General features: G+C 33.9%; 1 protein-coding gene across 3 annotated transcripts in view; it reads right to left on the bottom strand.

The window, feature by feature from the left end:
* Nucleotides 1-20,322, bottom strand: part of UBR3 (ubiquitin protein ligase E3 component n-recognin 3) — a 229,729-nt gene that overhangs the window by 136,153 nt on the left and 73,254 nt on the right. For all 3 annotated transcript variants that reach the window (XM_061184691.1, XM_061184709.1, XM_061184700.1), the window contains exons 7-11: nt 16,869-16,999; nt 15,502-15,730; nt 9,177-9,356; nt 8,444-8,577; nt 1,684-1,770 (exon numbers count right to left, since the gene is read on the bottom strand). In XM_061184691.1, the coding sequence (XP_061040674.1) occupies nt 1,684-1,770; nt 8,444-8,577; nt 9,177-9,356; nt 15,502-15,730; nt 16,869-16,999 (761 nt within the window). The remainder of the gene's footprint in view (nt 1-1,683; nt 1,771-8,443; nt 8,578-9,176; nt 9,357-15,501; nt 15,731-16,868; nt 17,000-20,322) is intronic.

The following is a 20,322-nucleotide window of genomic DNA, read 5'->3' as shown; positions in this document are numbered from 1 at the left end:
TAATCAAATGAACAAAGAGAACATCATCAGTAATAGGACAAACAAAGATCATAAGCCACTAAAGAGAGTGCAATGAAAAGACTGCAACATCACTTCTGTAATATGCCTGCAAAAGATGCATAATCTGAACCTACTCATAAGAAAACCCAAATTGAGGGGTGTTCTACAAAAATAACTGAGCTGTATTCTTCACAACGTTATTGTCCTGAAAGGCAAAGAATGAGAAATCATTCCAGGAGACTAGAGACATGATAACTAAATGCAACATGTGACTCTAAATAGGATCCTTTTGCTATAAAGGGCAATCAACAGACAATTTGTAAAACACGAATGAGTTCTAAGATTTACATAGTAATAATATAATAAAGTTAATTTCCTAATTTTTATGGTTGTCTCTGTTTATATAAGAGAGAGAATGTCCTGGCTTATAGGAAATGGATACTAAAGTATTTGGGAGTTATGGGCATCAAGTTAACATGTTAACTCTCAAATAGTTCAAGAAAAAGTTCTGTACTCCACTTCCAACTTTTCAGTAAGTTTATGATTGTGTAAAAGAAAAATTTTTTAAGGAAAAGAAATAAATAAAAGCCCCTCCTCTCCGCGCCCCGGCCTAAGACACCAGGAGTTGCATGTGCCCAGAGTTCAGAAATCAGATGAGGAGTGCTCTTCCTTCCACATCTGGCAAATTTTGACCTCACTTCATAAGAGGAATAAAAGGGGCTTCTGATAGGAAACTTGGCTGACTAATTAACAGCAAGCCCTTATTTAATTCTTCTCAGTTCATTATCAACAACAATCATCCTTACTCAGCCATAAAAAGAAACGAAACTGAGTTACTGTGGCTGGACCTAGAGTCTGTCATACAGAGTGAAGTAAGTCAGAAAGAGGAAAACAAATACCGTATACTAACACATATACATGGACTCTAAAAAAAAAAAAAAAAATGGTTCTGAAGAACCTAGGGGCAGGACAGAAATAAAGACGCAGACATAGACAGTGGACTAGAGGACACAGGGAGTGGGAAGGGTAAGCTGGGACGAAGTGAGAGAGTGGCATGGACATGTATACACTACCAAATGTAAAACAGATAGCTAGTGGGAAGCAGCCGCATAGCACAGGGAGATCAGCTCAGTGCTTTGTGACCTCCTAGAGGGGTGGGATAGGGAGGATGGGAGGGAGACGCAAGAGGGAGGAGATATGGGGATATATGTAAATGTATAGCTGATTTACTTTGTTATAAAGCAGAAACTAACACACCATTGTAAAGCAATTATACTCCAATAAAGACGTTAAAAAAAAAAAAAATCATCTTTATTCATGCCCAGAGGAGAACACTGACCAATTAATAAAGTTGTGATACCCTTTCCATCAATCTCCCCTATTCTGTTCACATTTGCACTGTCACTTTTATCTCTTTGAATGAACTCCTGAGAAATATACATTTAATAACATTAAAAAAATTATGCCCTTCTCTAGGAAATAAGCAAATACAGTTAATGCACTGTAGAATCTCCTAAGTGTCAAACAACTGGTCTCTTACTTCTCCTTTTTTAAAGTCTAGTGATTTTATGTTTATTCCAACACCTTTCCCTTATCTCATGAAAAGATATTCATTATTTTCAATGTTAAATGAGATCCAACACTTTTCTTAAATGCTTTTACATATATCAAAAATATACATACCTCATCTACGAAGTTAATAGCATCAAACCAGTCTTGAAGAGCTTCAAGGCAGTATCTCACAACATTTCGGGTATATTCTTGAGTTTCCTAAAATAATAAGTTATATAAATTTACAGTATATAAATACGTATATGTTCAACTTCAAAGTATATGAAATATATAAAAAGTTATGTGCATTGTATATATAATGGTAAAATATACATATTTTCAAAATAACCACATTTGTCATTTCAAGGAATCATCCTTTCACAAACTAATAGTAACAACTAGTGACAGTTATGAAAATGAACTAACCTGAAATGAGTCAAAGGTGAAATAAATTTATGTGATGTAAATCGGGTTCCATTTCAAAAGATCCTAAAAATATACGTTCCCTACTGTTATTAATGGGTAGAGTTTCTTTTGGGATGATAAAAAAGTTCGAGAAATGGATAGTGGTGATGGCTGCACAACATTGAGAATGTATTTAATGTCATTGAATTGCATACCTAAAAATGGTTAAAGTGTTAAAAAATTTATATATATTTTGCCACAGTAAAAAAAAAAAGAGGGCAGAACATATGAGTACTGTAAGCAGCCTGTGAATATCTTGGCTTGCAAAAGAATCTAAAAGAAGGAAGAAAAAGAATGTGCCACTTAAAATAAAGGTATTGTGAAAGAAAACTGTAATGTTTTATGGAGAAATTGATCCAGTGAAATAGGCAAGTATTAAGTTAAATGGAAAAATAAATCGTGATAGCCTCTCTTTAAAAAAATAGGCAAAGATTTGAACAGACATTTCTCCAAAGAAGACCTACAAATGGCTAATAAGCACAAGAAAAGATGCCAACACTATCAGTCACTAGGGAAGTGCAAATCAAAGTCACAATGAGATACCACTTCACACCTACCAGGACGGCTATAATTTTTTAAATGTAAAGTAAGTGTTGGCAAGGATGCAGAGAAACTGAAACTCTCATACATTGCTGGTGGAAATATAAAATGGTGCAGCCATTTTAAAGTTAAACACAGCATTACCATATGACCAAGCAATTCTACTCTTATATACCCAAGAGAATTGAAAACATACATTCACACAAAAATCCATATACAAATGTTCACAGCAGCGTTATCCACCGTAGCCAAAAAATGAAATCAACTGATGAATGGACAAATAAGTGTGATATATCTATGCTATAGAATACTATTCAGCCATAAAAAGTACAGATACATGCCACAACATAGTCAAACCATGAAAACATTATACCAAATGAAAGAAGTCAGACACAAAAAGTCACATATTATATGATTTCATTTATATGAATGTCCAGATTAGGTAAATTTATAAAGACAAAAGGGAGATTAGTGGTTTCCAGTAGATGAGAGGAGGTTGGAATTGGGAGGTACGAGTTTTCTTTTTTGCCGGGGGTGGGGGCTTAGAAATGTTCTGGAATTAGTGGTGATAGCTGCACAACTTTGTGAATATACTATAAACTACTGAACTGTATAGTTTAAAATGATTAAAATGGTGAATTTTATGTTATGTGAATTTTATCTCAATAAAAAGTTTTTTAAAAAGACATTTTGGGACATCAATGCAGAATAAAAGGTATCATCACAGTCAAACGGCTCATCCGCTACATGTATAAATTACTCTGGACTTTAAAAAAAAAAACTACAAGCCTCACATCCATATCTAAAAATAGCATCTCTGGGGACTTCCCTGGCGGTCCAGCGGTTAAGACTCTGTGCTTTCACTGCCAAGGGTGTGGGTTTGATCCCTAGTGGGGGAACTAAGATCCTGCAAGCCAAGGGATGTGGCCCAAAATTAATTAGTTAGTTAATTAATATAGCATCTCTTATAAAGTAGATATTATCATCCCTTTCTTTCAGAGATTTACTTCTCCTTCACCCAGCTCAGTCTCCATATCCTGCTAATTCTTCCTCAATATTGTCATGTAGGTTCACTTCCATTTTCTCCTATTTCTGATACCATTCAGACAAAATATCACTTAACTAGTTTCCCTGCCAACAGTCTCACCCTGTTTTAATCTATCCTATATGAGATTTATCCTTCTCAAAATATTATTTTATACATTCTGTTCCCTATCTCTTACTGAAAAAAATGTAATGACACTTTAAGTTACCATAAATAATGTGTCATAACCAAACTAAAGTTGCAGATAATTCATGCATAAAGAAACATTTAAAACCAAATGTTTTCCTATTTAATCAAAGGTTTGAGTAAAGGGACACCACTATATCCTCTTTACACAAGTGTAAACTGATAGACTCTTCCGGAGAACAATTTGAAAAGTAGGTATATCAAGAGTCTTCAAAAAGGTGACCAATTAATTCCATTCCTAAATACAGCATACTTAGTAATCATGTTCAGATCATCTCTCCCACCTCCCCATCACTATCACACCCTCCCCCAAAAATTCAGTATGCATGACTTACTAGTGTTATGACCTTGAGGAAATTACTTGAATTTTATGAGTTTCAGTTTCTCCATACGTAAAAATGGGCATAATACTACCTACCTCCTAGTACTGTTATGAAGAAGCAAATGAAATAATGTACATAAAATGCTCTATGTCACAGTCTAGCACTACATCTGACAAGTACTACTTAAGCGCTCCAAAGATTCATGGCCAGACTTAACTTCTGTCAAGCCTGCAGTAATGTAAAGTTGCCACTAGATGGAGATTTTACAGCTTATTTGTTCTGTTCAGAAAGCAAAAATTAGTACAATTCTAGAAATGTGCCATCCCTTTATCCAAGCTATCTGTTATTATTCTAGTATAACTTGTTTAACTATCCCTTAGCATTTTCAAGAACCAAACAGCATACAGGGCAATCAGACAAAGAAAGTAAGCTATCAGGTGAAGTTCCTTTTTTCTATTGCTAATCCTTTAGTTTTATATTTTATAATTAGAGAACATAAACATAAAGCAATAGCTTTGTTTTACTTAAAATAATAGTCTTTCTTCTAGTTTACATTTCTAAAACCTGACAACACTGCTGCTAAAAAGCTCTAGACAGTCTTGCCTAAGAGACAATTACAGCAAAGTGATAAAGAGCACTGGTTCTGAAATCAGATGGATTTGTTTTCAAACTCAAGCTTCCACTTGCAGCTGTGTAAATGCGGGCAAATTATTTAACCTCTGAAAGAAAGGGATGATATTATCTACTTTATAAGAGATGCTATGAAGATTAGATACAAACATAATGTAAGCAATATAATGTAAAGAACAATGTCTGTCATAGTGTAGGCTCTCATCAAGAGAACGTCTTATCTAGGAACTAGATGCTCCTTTAGCTAAGAAACTACTCTCAGATACTACCAGAACACTATGAGCTCATTTTCTCTCTGTTGTCTTCACTTCTTAGATTAAGAAAACCGTAACACATTGCTATCCTGGCCTTCAAAACTGAAAAATAAACTACTGCCTGAAAACAATGATTTCTCATTATCACATAGATAAACATAGCCCCAGCCTTATAATCCAAAATCATCCTAAACACAGTTGTCAGAATAATCCTCCTAAAATACTGACCTTTTCATATCAACATCGTATCAATCCTCCCTCCTAAATCACCATCTTTTCTGTTGGCTTATATGATGTTGCATTCTCCTGGTTCTTCTCCTCTCCCTCTCTGATGTCTAAATGTTAGTTTTCTTCTTCAAGGTCCATTTCTCTTCTCCCCCTGTTTGACGTGATCCCATCCCCTGGCAATAAATGCCATTTTTATTCCCAAGGGTCTAAAATTTATAACCCTAGTCCAGATTTCTCTTTTGAGCACAAAACTCATATATCCAACTGACTATTCACTATTTTCACTTGGATGTTTCAGAGGCATCGCAAACTTAACATATCTAAAACTAACTGTGATCTCTCTAAACCTTTTCTATCGATCTTTTTCACCTCTGTAAAATTACCTCCATACATAGTTACCCAAAAGTCTATTTCACTCATCAATAACATACAATCCATCACCAAGGCTTTTGGTTCTACCTTCAAAATACATCTTCAATATCCAAAATGCACCTTTAATGCACCTTGAATTTCAAACCTGAATTTCCTAGATTATTATCACAGCATCTTAACTGGTCTATTTGCTACTAGTCATGATGCTCCCCACGCTGCCCTCAATCCAGTCTTTCCAGCAAACAGAAGGATCTTTTAAATGTAAATCTGATCACATCAAACCCCTACTTTAAAATATTCACTGGCTTGTCCTTAAAATTAAATCTAAGGCTCATTAACATGTTCTATAAGAACCTGCATTAATAATACAATCCCTGCCTATCTCTCCAACTCCATCTTGTTCTGTGGCTCCAGCCACAAACTCCTTAAAATGACTAATCACTTTCCTACTGGAGGTAGGTTATTCCATACTATCTCCCCTATTCCCACCACTAACCCCACTTTTATACGTCATATAGGTGGCTTCTTCATTCTTCAGAAAGGCCTTCCCTGATCCTCAAACGTAACCAGCCTCCACACTCATTACTCTCATAGCAATCTGATATTTTCCTGTAGAACACTTACAAAAGCTTACAAAATAAATCTGTGTGCTTACTTACTTAATGTCTATCTCTCCTATTAGACTGCTCCATGAGAGCAAAAACCACATCTATTTGGTTTGACACCAAAAACCCGAGCATCTAGATAGCATCTGGCATAGAACAGTATTCAATAGATACTTTTTTGAATGAATGAACAAACGAATCTCATATTAGATGACAGTTTTTTGATAAATGCTACAATGGAGATTAAACGAGGTACTATAAAAACAGAGACTGGAATCATAAATATGAAAGAATTTAAATGAGCAGATTACATATCAGCTGAGTCTTATGAGTTCAATTTTTGAAGAGCTCACACTAATTGTTCTTCATTCCAGTTAGAATCGCTGCCAAAGTCCTACTGCACATCAAACCAAAATCTCTGACAGTGAGACTCAGGCACATGTATTTTGCAAGCTTCCCAGATGATTCTCATACAAGAGAAGCACTGGACTAAGCAGAAAGAATGAGCTCATTTGTCAAAAAAGGGACTAACTTGAACAAAACCACTGGACTCAAGAAAGGAATTGCATGTTGAGGAATGGTAATCAATCCAATGAAGGCACGGAGGTAGAGGGGGTATATAGGAAGGTGAATTATGATGAACAAGTTGAGGGCAAATTGTGGGAGGTCTTAAATGCCTTTATAGGAAATATGGACATTATCCTGTAGACATAAGAACTTGAATGATTTTTAAGCAAAGGAGAGATAAGCACAAAGCTTAGCAGTAACTTCGGTATTAGGAAAAATTACAGTAGGAAGAATCTAGAGGCAGGAAAACCAGTTAAGAAACAACCCAGATTTTAAAAATATAAAGAAATAAATTAAGACAGAGGAAAGAAGTGGTAGAGAGACATTTCTGGTATGAGAGAAAATTCATGGTATCTGATTATAGCTTGAACACACCTGGTACAGCAAGGGGAGGTTTCTATATTGCATAACTGCATCATTTAAAACACCATACATAAAATGACATAAAGAACACAGCACAGACAAATGTTTTTAAAAAGTTAGTTTAGGAACCTGAGAAAATTCATGTACCTATAAGGAGATCTACATGAATAACCAGAGCTGTTGTAAATTTCAACCTGGCTAGACTGTAACAAAGTTGTGAGTCATCTGCATTTAGAGAAAGCTGGAGTCATGAGAGAAAATAGAAATCCTCGGACACCAAGGGGGGAAAGTGGAGGGGGGTGGTGGTGGTGGGATGAACTGGGAGATTGGGATTGACATATATACACTGATATATATAAAATAGATAACTAATAAGAACCTGCTGTATGAAAAAATAAATAAAATTCAAAAAAAAAAAAAGAAAATAGAAATCCACTTAAAGGAACACATACATTTAAAGAATATATGTAAGAGAGTCTCATAATAACCCTGTGAGGAAGAACAGGCTTTGCTGTCCCATTTCTATTTTGTTTCCTTTAGTTTTTTAAAAGAAAAGGAGAAAGACTGAGAAGTTCAAATAGTTTTAAATGAGTTGACCAAGTCACCTAAGTCAAAAGAGGCAGAGCCAAGACCACTATAAAATCTTGTGCAGCATGCTTATTGGTACAGGCTAGCAGGTTGGACTTCATGGGATCCATACAGCAAAATCTTAGTCAAGTCCTTAGTTTAGTAGAGTCAGGAGATAACAAACTATCCAAGGATTCTGGAGATCCATCAAACGAATACTTTAAAATGCAAAGGTAAAATATACATTTGTACAGAAAGACATAAATGCATGCAATTATAAGCGAGCATTTCTTAACCAATTATAAGAATTTATGTTGTTGCTATGTACCCTTAGGTTCTTTTTACAAACAACTGTAAGTTGTATGAAATGTATACTGATTTTGTGCTTGGAATCTTAAAAGTATAAACTTTATTGAGGACTATCCTCATCCCTTGAGAGACAAGAAACATTAGGCAACTAACTGATAATGGGTAAAATGAAACAATAAAGATAAATGTGGAGACTTATAAAGCTCCAAAGACTATTCACAATAAGGGAAGGCTGGAATGATATGATAATTCATTTATATAAATGAATTCTAACCTGCCTAAGAATAACAATTAACTGTCTCAGGTCAACTTTCACAAAGGTGAATTCAGAATTAAACACTGCATATTATTACACACAAGTAAACAAATCAATGTTTTCACAAATAATTTTCTTAAATAATTATTTTAAAGGTAAACACAGAAATTAACAAAACATACCCTAACTTTACAATGTGATAAGAGTCCCCACATTGGCTGTGCACAGGCCTCAAGTTCAGCAGCAAAGGCAGCATAGTAGGTCTGAGATTCAAATTCCACATGCTCATTTAGTTCTCGCTTATTTAAGTTCATACCTTGCAAAAATTAAAACAGATATAAACCTTGCCAAATGGAAATAAACACCCATATTAAAAATCAAGTAAAATATTTCCTAGTACCAAATACATTTTAATGCACACAAATGGCATAATGACACAATAGGTATAGAAATTAATAAATTATTAAAAATAAAATAATCTGGTCCTTTTGGAATTCTTTATAAACTATGTTTTCTTAGAAACATTTTGTGAACTGTCTCTTTCTTATATAATATAATTGAATATATTAAATAAAGTCAAAACTATTTTAATTGATGCCGGTTGAAATTTTTATGAAAGTATTATGAGTCTTTCTTAGAGAACAGATTAGAAATTTCTAGATTAATGCTTTCAAATGCTTTTAAAAACTACACTCCTATTTCCTATGTAATAGTTTGACCTTCTTCATAACTCTGATATGTTTTCATGAACACTTTATCAAAATACTTACAAATATCAATTAACTAAAATGAGACATTTCACATGTAACTGAATGATGTGTTATTATCTTTTAATTAGTGTTTGACAGTTTAACATTAGGCATTTTTTAAACTAAAAAAAAAAAAAAAAATTAAGAAAAAATCTGAAATTGATACCTTGAAAGAAAGATACAAAGTTCATCCATGTCACTAACAAACCATGGTCCTCCAAAAATCTCTTAGCCACACTTTGATGAGAAAGGATATTAATAAAATCACTGACAAGAGGCCAATAAGTGTTATTCTTCAGTAATGCTTCTCCACAATTCACTACCACATGTAAACTATTTTCTTCATCTAAAATAGACACACACACAAAAAAAAAATTAGTTTAAAAAAATAGTTTTACCAATGATACAGATTATACATTTTAGAATCAGAGTCACCTAAATTGAAACCCCAGCCTGCCATTTAATAACTATATGGCTTTAGGTATATTACATAGCTCTGAATCAATTTCCTCATCTGTAAAACAGAAAAAGACACATATCTTAAGGGAATTAAATGAAATGTTAACATAACACTTAGCACATCATTATAATAATTATTACCACATGTCTAACATATTACATGATATTTAGTTACATGTTTATAAAACCTTATTATTTTCTTGATTTTAATGATATAATGCAATATTTTCAGTTCTAATCAATAAAATGTTTTTATCCCTAGATCAATCTCATTCTATCTTTTCAATCAAATCTGTATGACTTAAATGATATATATTTAATTGCTTTCTTCTATTCAAAGGACATGTAAAAACAATTTTTAACACAGTATTTCAAAAATGAAACAACAAAAAACACACATAAATCTCTTAAGCTTTAAAAAAAAATCCTCAAAGTTTAAATACATTGCTGGAAGGAGGAGATGGGGAGGATTAGGTTTGTACAAAAACTTTACTATTAGAAGTTATAGCATGTATGCATTAGCTCTCTTGACCTATTCCAGCTTAACTGATTCACTGGACAAACAAGCCCCCCATTCCCACTGTAAAACACACTAATACCCATAATACACAGAATGCTCAAAGCTTGTAGCCTATTCCCTAGTACACAAGCCCCAAGGTATAAGCTTGTCCAGAGTCTGTTTTTGCTTCTGTTCATACTAATTGTTCTTTTTACTATAATTATAAAATTTAAGTTACAAACAATCTGATAAAATATGAATGCATAAATAGAGGTATAACAAAAACTGGATCATAAGCTTTTGAAAGACAATAAAAGTGCCTAAGAAAATCTTGGAGGAGGAAAATCACAAAAGTCTAGAAGGATTTTACACTCAGATTGCTTCATGAAAATCTTTATGTTCTTACTCTACTTTAAAGAAACTGAAAATGAAAATCACAGATGCTGCTTTACAGATGTGGTATATACAAGAAGGACGACGGAGAACTCCAGTAAAGAAAACCATACCTTACAACTGCTTTGCCCAAAATTAAAAGGTTGGAAAACAAACATACATTCCTGTGGTTTAAGTTAAAATCCACCGTTTAAGATACGTATGTATCACTTTTTAACAATGCCTCACTTTAACCAACTTTTCAAATAACCACCTCGTTGTCAAACTCATCAGTGAAGAGGGCTTCTACTGCACTTCTTATTTCCATAAATTAAATTTAGGTTTCAGTCCATGAAATTACTTTACCCAACTCAAATTTAACAAGACATAAGAACAGGACCCACAACAGGATGAGAGAGGGTATAACTGAATGAGGAAGTGGGGGTAAGGGAGCTTTTATAAATTACCCACACCTGAGTTTCAGAAACGCCCTCTCTGACAACTACTGCCACTGTGAGTTGGTGAGCAGCTGATGCTGATGGGACAGTGCCTAGGGATGCTGGGATTTTTTAATTTTTTAAAACATTGAGAATCACTGTTCTATTTAATTGAAATCAGAGGATGAATAAGCAGAATATAATTAATCAAAATCACTATTTTCCTGACACTGCTTTAACTACTACTGTTCTTGCGAAAATTACCTTGGAATCTTTTATGAAATAAAATGATTAGAACTTCTATTTTTATCCAACTGATACTTTTCCAAATATAGATACAGAGAGAGCAATGATTCAGTGTTAAATGATATTCACTCATCAACAAATATTTATTGAGCTCCTACTGAGGGTCAGGTATTCTAGTAAGCTCTGAAAATAAAGCGGTAAATAAATCAAGATTTATACATTCTCTCTCTCCACTGAGGTTAATATCTAAGAAGACAGAGTGTGGTAAGGTCTGTAATAGGAAAAGTACAAGAACTCATAAGAACAAATAAAGCTGGTCTACAATTCAGGAAAAGAGTTTCCTGAGGAAGTGATGTTTAACTGAGATTTACAGAATGAAGCAGAAATTGAGATTAGCCAAATAAACTAGAGATGGAGAGGAAATGGTGTTCTAAGTAGAGGAAGCAGTATAAAAAAGGATGGAATTACTGGGACAAAGAATGCAGAGAATAGGTGGCACAAATGAGTCTAGATGGCCTCATAAATCAGCTTCAGGAGTTTGCAGTTCATGTGAAGAGAATGGCAAGCCACAGAGGGGGTTTTAAGAGAGAGGACATGACTAGATGTTTAGTGTGGAGACTGACTATATAGGAGGGTGCTGATGACTAGTAGTAGAAGGCCTAGAGATGGCAATGGCTTGAACTATGGTGTTGGCATGAAGATGCAGAGATGAAAAGAATTGGCTATTCTAAGATATTCAGAAGGATTTAAATGACAGACCTGGTGATGTTCACTATTTCTACAAAGAGTAAGAAGTCAAAAATGACTCCTAGGTTTTTAGGTTGGGCAACTCTGTAGATGGTTAGAGTGGTACCAACACACCGACTTCAGTGCTAATACACACATACATATATACACATACACACACATGCACAAATGCAATAGAAAAGAAGCAGGCTTGACAGAGACAGAATGGGTTTTGGTGTTGACACTGTGTGTCTGAGGTGCTTGTAGACATCCAAAGGATATAGTTTAATAAACAATTTGATATGCAGGACAGAAGATCAATCTGGCATTATTAGCAACTACAGACATTGTTATAGTTATGCAACACATGGTTTTGTTTTGTTTTTTTTAAACTTTATTCCTTTTTTTTTTTTAAAGTTAACCATTTTTTTTTTTAATTTATTTATTTTTGCTGTGTTGGGTCTTCGTTGTTGCACGGGCTTTCTCTAGTTGCAGTGAGCGGGGGCTACTCTTCGTTGCGGTGCACAGGCTTCTCATTGCAGTGGCTTCTCTTGTTGCAGAGCATGGGCTCTAGGTGCGCAGGCTTCAGTAGTTGTGGCACAAGGGCTCGGTAGTTGTGGCTCACGGGCTCTAGAGCGTAGGCTCAGTAGTTGCGGCGCACGGGCTTAGTTGCTCCGCGGCACGTGGGATCTTCCCTGACCAGGGCTCGAACCCGTGTCCCCTGCATTGGCAGGCGGACTCTTAACCACTTCGCCACCAGGGAAGTCCCACAACACATGGTTTTCAGTTTCATTTTAAACAGACAGTTTCATAAGACAAACTGTAAACTTTCAGGGATATGGAAAGTTATGAGTTATATTTGGAATCACAAAGTAGTATGGTGCAGAAATGAATACAACAAAGTAAAAGTATAAGGAAGGGAGCACGTACTACTAGAGGCTTTTTCCTTTTAATCTTCAGCTATTGCTGTGGCCATGTGAATTCTAATTGTATCAGCTCCTACATTTACTAACAGTGTGGACAAAATTTTCAAATATTGTCTAATGACAATGTATACAAAGGCTAGATAGGGGTTATTACAAAATAAGAAGTATAAAGAACTTGTGCAATATCTGTAGCTAGTTCAATATATTTAAAGCTCATTCCAATACTCTTCATGTAAAAACAGGGAAAATATATGGTGCTTTTAGAAAACCAGTAAATATGTAACATGAAATGTTATGTTACCTTTGAAAGAGGAAAAAAAACAGCATAGGAGCTAAAGATAGTTTTAGACTTGGCTTAGAAATAATGTAATTTATTGCTAGAAAAAATACATTTATATTTAAAGATCTTAGCAATGTTACTTATAGCTATTTAGCTTTTGGAAAATTCAATTTGTGTAAGAATTTCCAGGACAGACTAACTGCATTAGAAGGAGGTATGTGTAGAAAGCAACTAAAACCATATAATACGATTTCAGAAAATATAGGAAAAGTGAGAAACACAGAGACAGCAAGACCAAGTGCCAAGAAACACCAACACTGATAGAACACGTAGAAAATAGTTTCATGCCACACAAAGAACAGAGAATCAACAGTGTAAAATGATAATGAAAATCAAGCAAGATAAGGTCCAAAGTGTTGCCACTGGCTTCCTTATCATGTAGTCATAGAAAGGGTGACCATATAATTTATCATATAAACAGGGACACTTCTGAGAGTAAAAAGGACTGTATGAAAAATGATGTCAAAATAACAGGCATAACTTGGAGCTATTCTGGGGAAAGTAGGACACGTGGCTACTGGAGTCATGGACAATTTTGGAGACAGCAATAGAATGACGGAAGCAGACACTAGATTGAGGTGGGTTAATGAGTGACTGGAAGATAAGGAAATGAACATAAAAACTCTCTCAGGAAAGATGCCTATAGCAAAAAGTGGGAGGCAGACTCATATACATCTTCCTCCCAAACATTCTCCTCTGAAATGCAAACCATATAAAATAAGCATAGCTAAACCACTTAGTCAAGAAAATAGACTCAAGATTCTTTTCAAAAGAGTAGATACTTTTAATTTTTTAAAGTTTTCCAGTTTATAAATTAAAAATACTATACTTGTGAAAAGTCCTTTTCTAATTATATAATTCTACACATAAGAATATCACTGATATAGCTGAATGATGATAGACACTATTTCAAAAAAGAAACGAGAAAGTAATATACGTAGCTAAATCTCTAAGAAAGAAAAGGTCATCTTACACAAAGACAGAAAAAGTACAATACAAAGCAGCTTTTAATTTTTCTTTTAAAAAGGTAAAGAGGTATACGGTTCAATGTAAATAATGTATTATTCTCCCACTATACCTACAATGGGAAGGCAGTTAACGCAGTGGGTCAGAGTATGGGTTAGACACCTAGCTTTACCACTTACAGCTATAAAACCATAGATCACTGACTTTTCAACTTCCTAAATCACAAATGCCTCATCTATAAAATGGAAAAAACAATATCTACTCCCCAGAATTACTGATAAATTAGATAATACATATAAAGTACTGAAAAAAAAAGCATGGTATACAGTAAGTGCTCGAAAGATGGTAGCCATCATCATTATTAGCAAGCTATTATTATATATAAGGCATCATGCCCTGCACTGAGCCCTATATAAATTTTCAGGCTATGGTATTACATCTGAGAATAGGCAGACTATCAGTATAAAGAGAAAATAGGAGCTGATATGCAAAAGGAGACAACAGTAGAAGGCAAGTCTCAAGTATAAGATCTCCCATCCACAGAGAATGGAAAGGTCCTAAGATTTAATTTGAGGCATTATTTGTTGTTATTTTTTAAGTTTAGCTCCAAGTGCCAACAAGGTAAGACACAGTCCTATTAATGTTGGCCTGGCTGTACTGTGGCTAAGAACAAAGATTCTGACATCAGGAGATATAAAGTCCTTCTTGGCTCTGTCATCTACTAACTATATAATCTACAGCAAATGACTTAATTTCTCTAAACTTCAATTTACTCATCTTTAAAGTGGAAATATAATAATAACGCCAATCTAGAGAGTTGTTCAGAAGCTTAATTGAGACAACATATAAATAGTATTAACACAGTGCCTAGTACATAGCAAATACTCAAATAATATAAATTATTACAAGGAGGTGAAGTCAAGATGAAAGACCACAAAGAAATAAGAATGGGAGGAATTCCTAGAAATGTTATGGCAATTTGAGGAGGCATAAAGGAAGAAAATTAAAGATCACACTAAAGGAACATATAAAAAAGGCAAGATTTATTCCAACTTTTAAATTATAAAAGTATATGCATACAAAATGTCTAAAGCTGACAGTAACAAATTCATGATTAAAAAAACAGAAACATATCTAATTAATAAGAAAATGGTTAAATAATGGTAAAGTCATATGATATTACTACCTGCAATCATGAAAGAACATGTTCTTGATGTGTACACTTGACAGCATATTTTACAGTACATATTCGCATCTGTAAATATACTCACATCACACAAAAAGACAGAAAAGAAATATCCCAAAATATTTGTTAATATTAAGTTATTTGTGAATAACAAAACTATAGGTGATTTTAAAGTTTTTCTTTAAATTTTGCTGAAATTTTTATAAATTTTTCTTTAACAAACATGTATTATTTTATAATATTTTTAAAAGCTATTTTTAAGCATAAAGGGAGTTTTTAAGATTAGTTATACAAAGTATACTTATAAAACTAGTGAAAATAATTCTGTGTTTACCTTGTAGCTCACTTTTAATAAGGCAACTTTCCATCATGTATAACAGCACAGTGACCATAATATCCAGCAGCTGACATTCTTCTGTTACCTGTCTGGCTAGCTCCTCATTGCTGAACAACTGAACACTAATATGCACAATTCTGTTAGACATTGTGTCTGATTCATGACTTTTCTTCAGTGTTTTCATAATGAAAGCATAATGCTGAACAAAAGTTTTTGTAAAAGCAACCTGTAAAATGTTTTAAATAGGAAGAAAAAAAACACAGTTTAAGTTTTACAACACATTTTCCAACATATTATACTAGCATTTTTAAGCTATGATTAGCTTGTGATGATATCCAAGATAACTGGAAAAATAATTTCAGTGATGATGGTAGTCTTACATTTGTCCTTTTTTGGAAAATTAGCAAAATACTTTGACGGTTAAAAAAATGTTCAATATGCATTTTAAATTATTAAAGTTTTAAAGCAATTACAAAGATAGTCTAAAAATACAAATCTTCACTTTGCTCACAAATATATCAATTCACTAATGTCAAAGTATGTGTCTTTGTCCTGTGCTACCAACTTTAACAACAAAATCCAAAGCCTCACTTGAAAACCATCACAGAGTTGTTTATATAACTAAACAATAAGTGAGTCAACGTGACTTCTCCAAAAGAAATAATATCTTTCCCTATTTGATCTGAAAGCCAACCACCATTCTGACTAAATATTCTCTTCTGTATACCATATACACTTCCTCTATTGTTTTCTTAAGCAGGTATAAAGACACAAAACAACAGCATTATTAAAGTGTCACTCCTAAAGAGGCTTTACTACCTAAACCATAAGAACTATAGCATGATTTATTGTCTTTTCAGACACTAGGTTGTGTAACTTTGCCATAACCATACAGTAGTAACAGGTGAGTCCACACCCTCTGAAACTAGAGACTTCACCTATGTACATGTGTACTTGAGTCAATACCATTGTGTCTTTAACAGTCATGGCCAGCAGCTACAAACTCCATGCTTTTCCCATGCCTAACCATACAATCTAAATTCAGTTGCCCCCATTAAACATTCTCATAGCACCTTGTACCTTTCTCCTTTAGAGAACTTACTACAATTTGTAACTACATAGTTATTTGTGCAACTGTGTTTTTGTTTGTCCCCCAGCAATCCCTTTGGACCAAGTTTCATGCACAAAGGCAACCCTTAGGAATCCTGCTCTGTAATGGTGCTTTGACTCAGATCTACAATACTGTGCTTTTTGTGCAGGCCCTCTTTTGGCAACAGAGCTGAGAAATATATCAAAAAGATTTAGTATTGAAAAGGCAAACAAAGAGGAGCAAGGTTCATAAAGGAAGGAAAAAATGTAGATACCTTATACTCTTGATCTGGAAGCATGTTGAGTAAGAAAGTCACCATCTTCTGGGGAAATTCATACTTTACAGTCCAAAACAATAGTTCTTCTAAGAAACTTTTATGTTTCAAAACATCCATTATGGATTGATCTACATAAGAAAAATAAAATTTATCACCCTAATGATTTAAGTTGCTCATCTCACTAAACCTTACTATGATTAATAACCCATCAACCTCAAACATCTGAACGTACCTAAAAATTAAGGCTATCCTTTCAATAATTCAAATGATAATGCTAACAATATCAAGCTAAATTTCTATAATGTCCACAGTATATAAATAATAAAATACTTAATCCTTATAATTTAATATAAAGCAGTTACTAGAAAAATAAGTAATTACTTGCCCTTAAACATAAGCCATTTATCTAAAACTTCTACTAAGATTTAAAACAATTATCTTACAAGAGCAATATTCATGGCACTTAATTTAAAATAGTAATAGTAATTTTAACCTAAAAACATAATATTAAGGACATAAACTCCAAAGTTACCTAAATTTTTTATTTTTGAAAAAAATCTTTATGGATGAATAATTTTTTTCTCTAAAATTATCCTTCATAAATGAAATATTAACTTCACTAGAGAAGATAATCACTAGTACATTGCTTACTCTAGTATACAGAAGCATTTCCTTTCTTCTGGTAGGAACATACCAGGAAACACAGAACATTAGATATGCTTACTTGCACTGGACTCAAGATGCCCTCTTCATGCATAGAGGAAACAGGAAATGCATGCCCCTTTTGAATAAAGGTATTCAAAGGGGGGAATAAAATTATTTACTGGAAAGTCTATTTTCTAAAGCCAAGTGCCACTCCTTGAGGGTTAGGCTGTCTCTTGCTTATCTCTGCCTTCTTGCCATACTTAATCAACAGAAAGGTCTCAACTGGTATATGATGAATTGAAATTTTTTAAATTTTTATTTTACATTGGAGTATAGTTGATTAACAATGTTGTGTTAGTTTCAAGGTGTACAGCAAAGTGTGAACTGAATATTTTTAATACTTTGGCTATCTCTTTCTCTCACTTTCTTTAATTTTTTTCCCCTCTAAATGAACTAGAAAATTCTATTAATCTTTATTGGAGCAAATTATCTTGGGATACTGCTCTGGATCATCAGCTCTATATAAGGGCATCAAGAAGATAAGGGCATCAAGTGTCAACTATGAATGGACTGTTTCAGTGACAGTGCTTAAGCAGAGACTAGAGTTAGATGAGAGATTTGAAAAACCAGTATCACATGAACCAAAATACTCAGGTACAGCCCTAACTATATCACAGTTGAAGTAGTCTTGCAGGGTAACCCTGCAGTTTTTTCAATTAACCTTACCCCAATCCTACCCCAGTGTCACAGTTCTTCTATTATTGAGTAATGTGTTCATACCACATCTCCTCAGGTAACGGGTCTAAAAGAGTAACAACTCAGTATTTAATCACTCTCTTGATTCTTTTGTAAAACACTGAGTTTAATAAGACTTGAATCAGATATTAAAGTTAGATGTAACTTTAACCCCATGTTCGATTAATAATTAATAAGCCATTGTTTTCAGAATAATAATTTCATTAATCTAGAGACACTACGATTTAGATTACAGAGAGACCAAAGTATCTGCTAATCCCCTACCTAACTCTCTTTCAGTGGTCCCTTTAGTATAAGCCGTATGTAGTAGGAGTAAAAGTATAAGTACAATTACACTACACATCCCTTTATTGGAAACAATAATTCTTTATTTTCCAAATCTCAGAATTTTCTACTTGTAAAACAGAAATCTCTTCCTCCTGAAATAGATCATTCCCAGGATATGGCAATGATTTAAAAAGAGACATAAACCAGTCCTGCAAGAAATGAGGTAAAATATATTCAAAGGCACAAGCTGACAGACTCAAAGCCAAAAAAGTAATAAAATTGGGGACCAAATGAATCAGGTGACAGGAATATAAGGATTACAATTAAAAATTAGAATATAATCCACAGCACACATTGCTGAAGCCAACTTAATTCTCAAAATTCACTTGGTACTAACATGACTGAAAATTTCATAGACTACCAAAAAAATAAAACCCTCACAGAGAAGTGCTTCTGAAAATAATTACAAAGTTGAAGAAAACTAGCAGTATTTATCCTAAAATTCAGTTATAACTCTCTGCAAGCTTGTATTAGCCAAAGAAAAGCCTGAAGCTACCATAATTATTATATGTCAAGCATTAAAAAAGAAAGATACCAAAAAAAAAAAAAAAAAAAAAAAAGAAAGATACATTAACTTTGTTTTAAATAAATAAAACAATCTGAACGTACCAGAAAAGCTATGGCTTCTACTAAAATGCTGCAGTTATGCTGAAAATAGCTGCAGTTATGTACAATCCAATTTTTCTAACTTCAGACATAAAAATAAAGGGAGAAAAACCCACAATGTCTTCACTGTTATTCTTAAAATAAATGATATCAGTTTCCCAAGATACTTAAAGCATGTGTTATGTGTTTTACGTGTTATGTTATGGAAATGTGGTTAGAAATGCTTCCATTAGTTACGTATGATTATTTACCTTTAAAATCTTGATTAAATTGTCATGACCTTTACAACGCCTAAACAACTCAAGCCAAATTGTAAAAAGAGATTTTTGAAGAATCAGTATGTGGTACAAATGCATGACAGCATTTAATTTAGACAGTAGAGTCCAGCCTCTGCAACTCACGAGCTCAATAATCTTGGCCATGTTAGCTGAAGCCCTCTAGGCCTAGGCTTTTCACCCTTAAAATTGCGGTTTTGAGAATAGGCAGTGATGTGTTTGTTAGCACAGTGCCTCTCCTCTTGCCTATCATTACATGTTTTATTTTCAGCTCACTTTCAAACTGTTGAATCAAATTCTTACAAAAACTAAACCACTCCCTGAACTTCAGACATTTTCAAAAGCAACAATCACTTTTTGAAAACAGAGGTTCTACTAATTCAAAAAGCCTCACTTTCTACTTTTTCAAAAGCCACTTCTTCCACATACATACTTAAACCAAACATGATAACTGATCAAGTCTTAAATCTCTATACCACTTCTTACCAGTAGAGGAAGGAAGAGAAAACAATCAATCTCAAATGCAAAAAAATTCATATAATAGAAAATCAACTTCAACATAAAGTCTGCATAAAAAGTAACTTCAGCCAGAGTTTGACCAGGCTGAAGGAAAACAATGGCCTCTTACGCCATAACAGGTATTTTCTGAACATCCCTGAAGCTTAAACTCAAGTATATGCCTAACAATCTCCTCCAACTCAGATGTGTCTCAAGGACTCAGGTAAACACATGGACAACTCTGGTAAGTCAAGGGGCCAGTTAGCCATATGGATTTCTAATTTCTTTCAGGCATTACAGGTTCTCTGCTAGGCCACGAAGAAAGGGAAAATGCGCATGTTGGC

The sequence above is a fragment of the Eubalaena glacialis genome, chromosome 1 (assembly GCF_028564815.1).
Source record: "Eubalaena glacialis isolate mEubGla1 chromosome 1, mEubGla1.1.hap2.+ XY, whole genome shotgun sequence".
Lineage (NCBI taxonomy): Eukaryota > Metazoa > Chordata > Mammalia > Artiodactyla > Balaenidae > Eubalaena > Eubalaena glacialis.
This window is presented reverse-complemented; position numbering and strand designations above follow the sequence as displayed.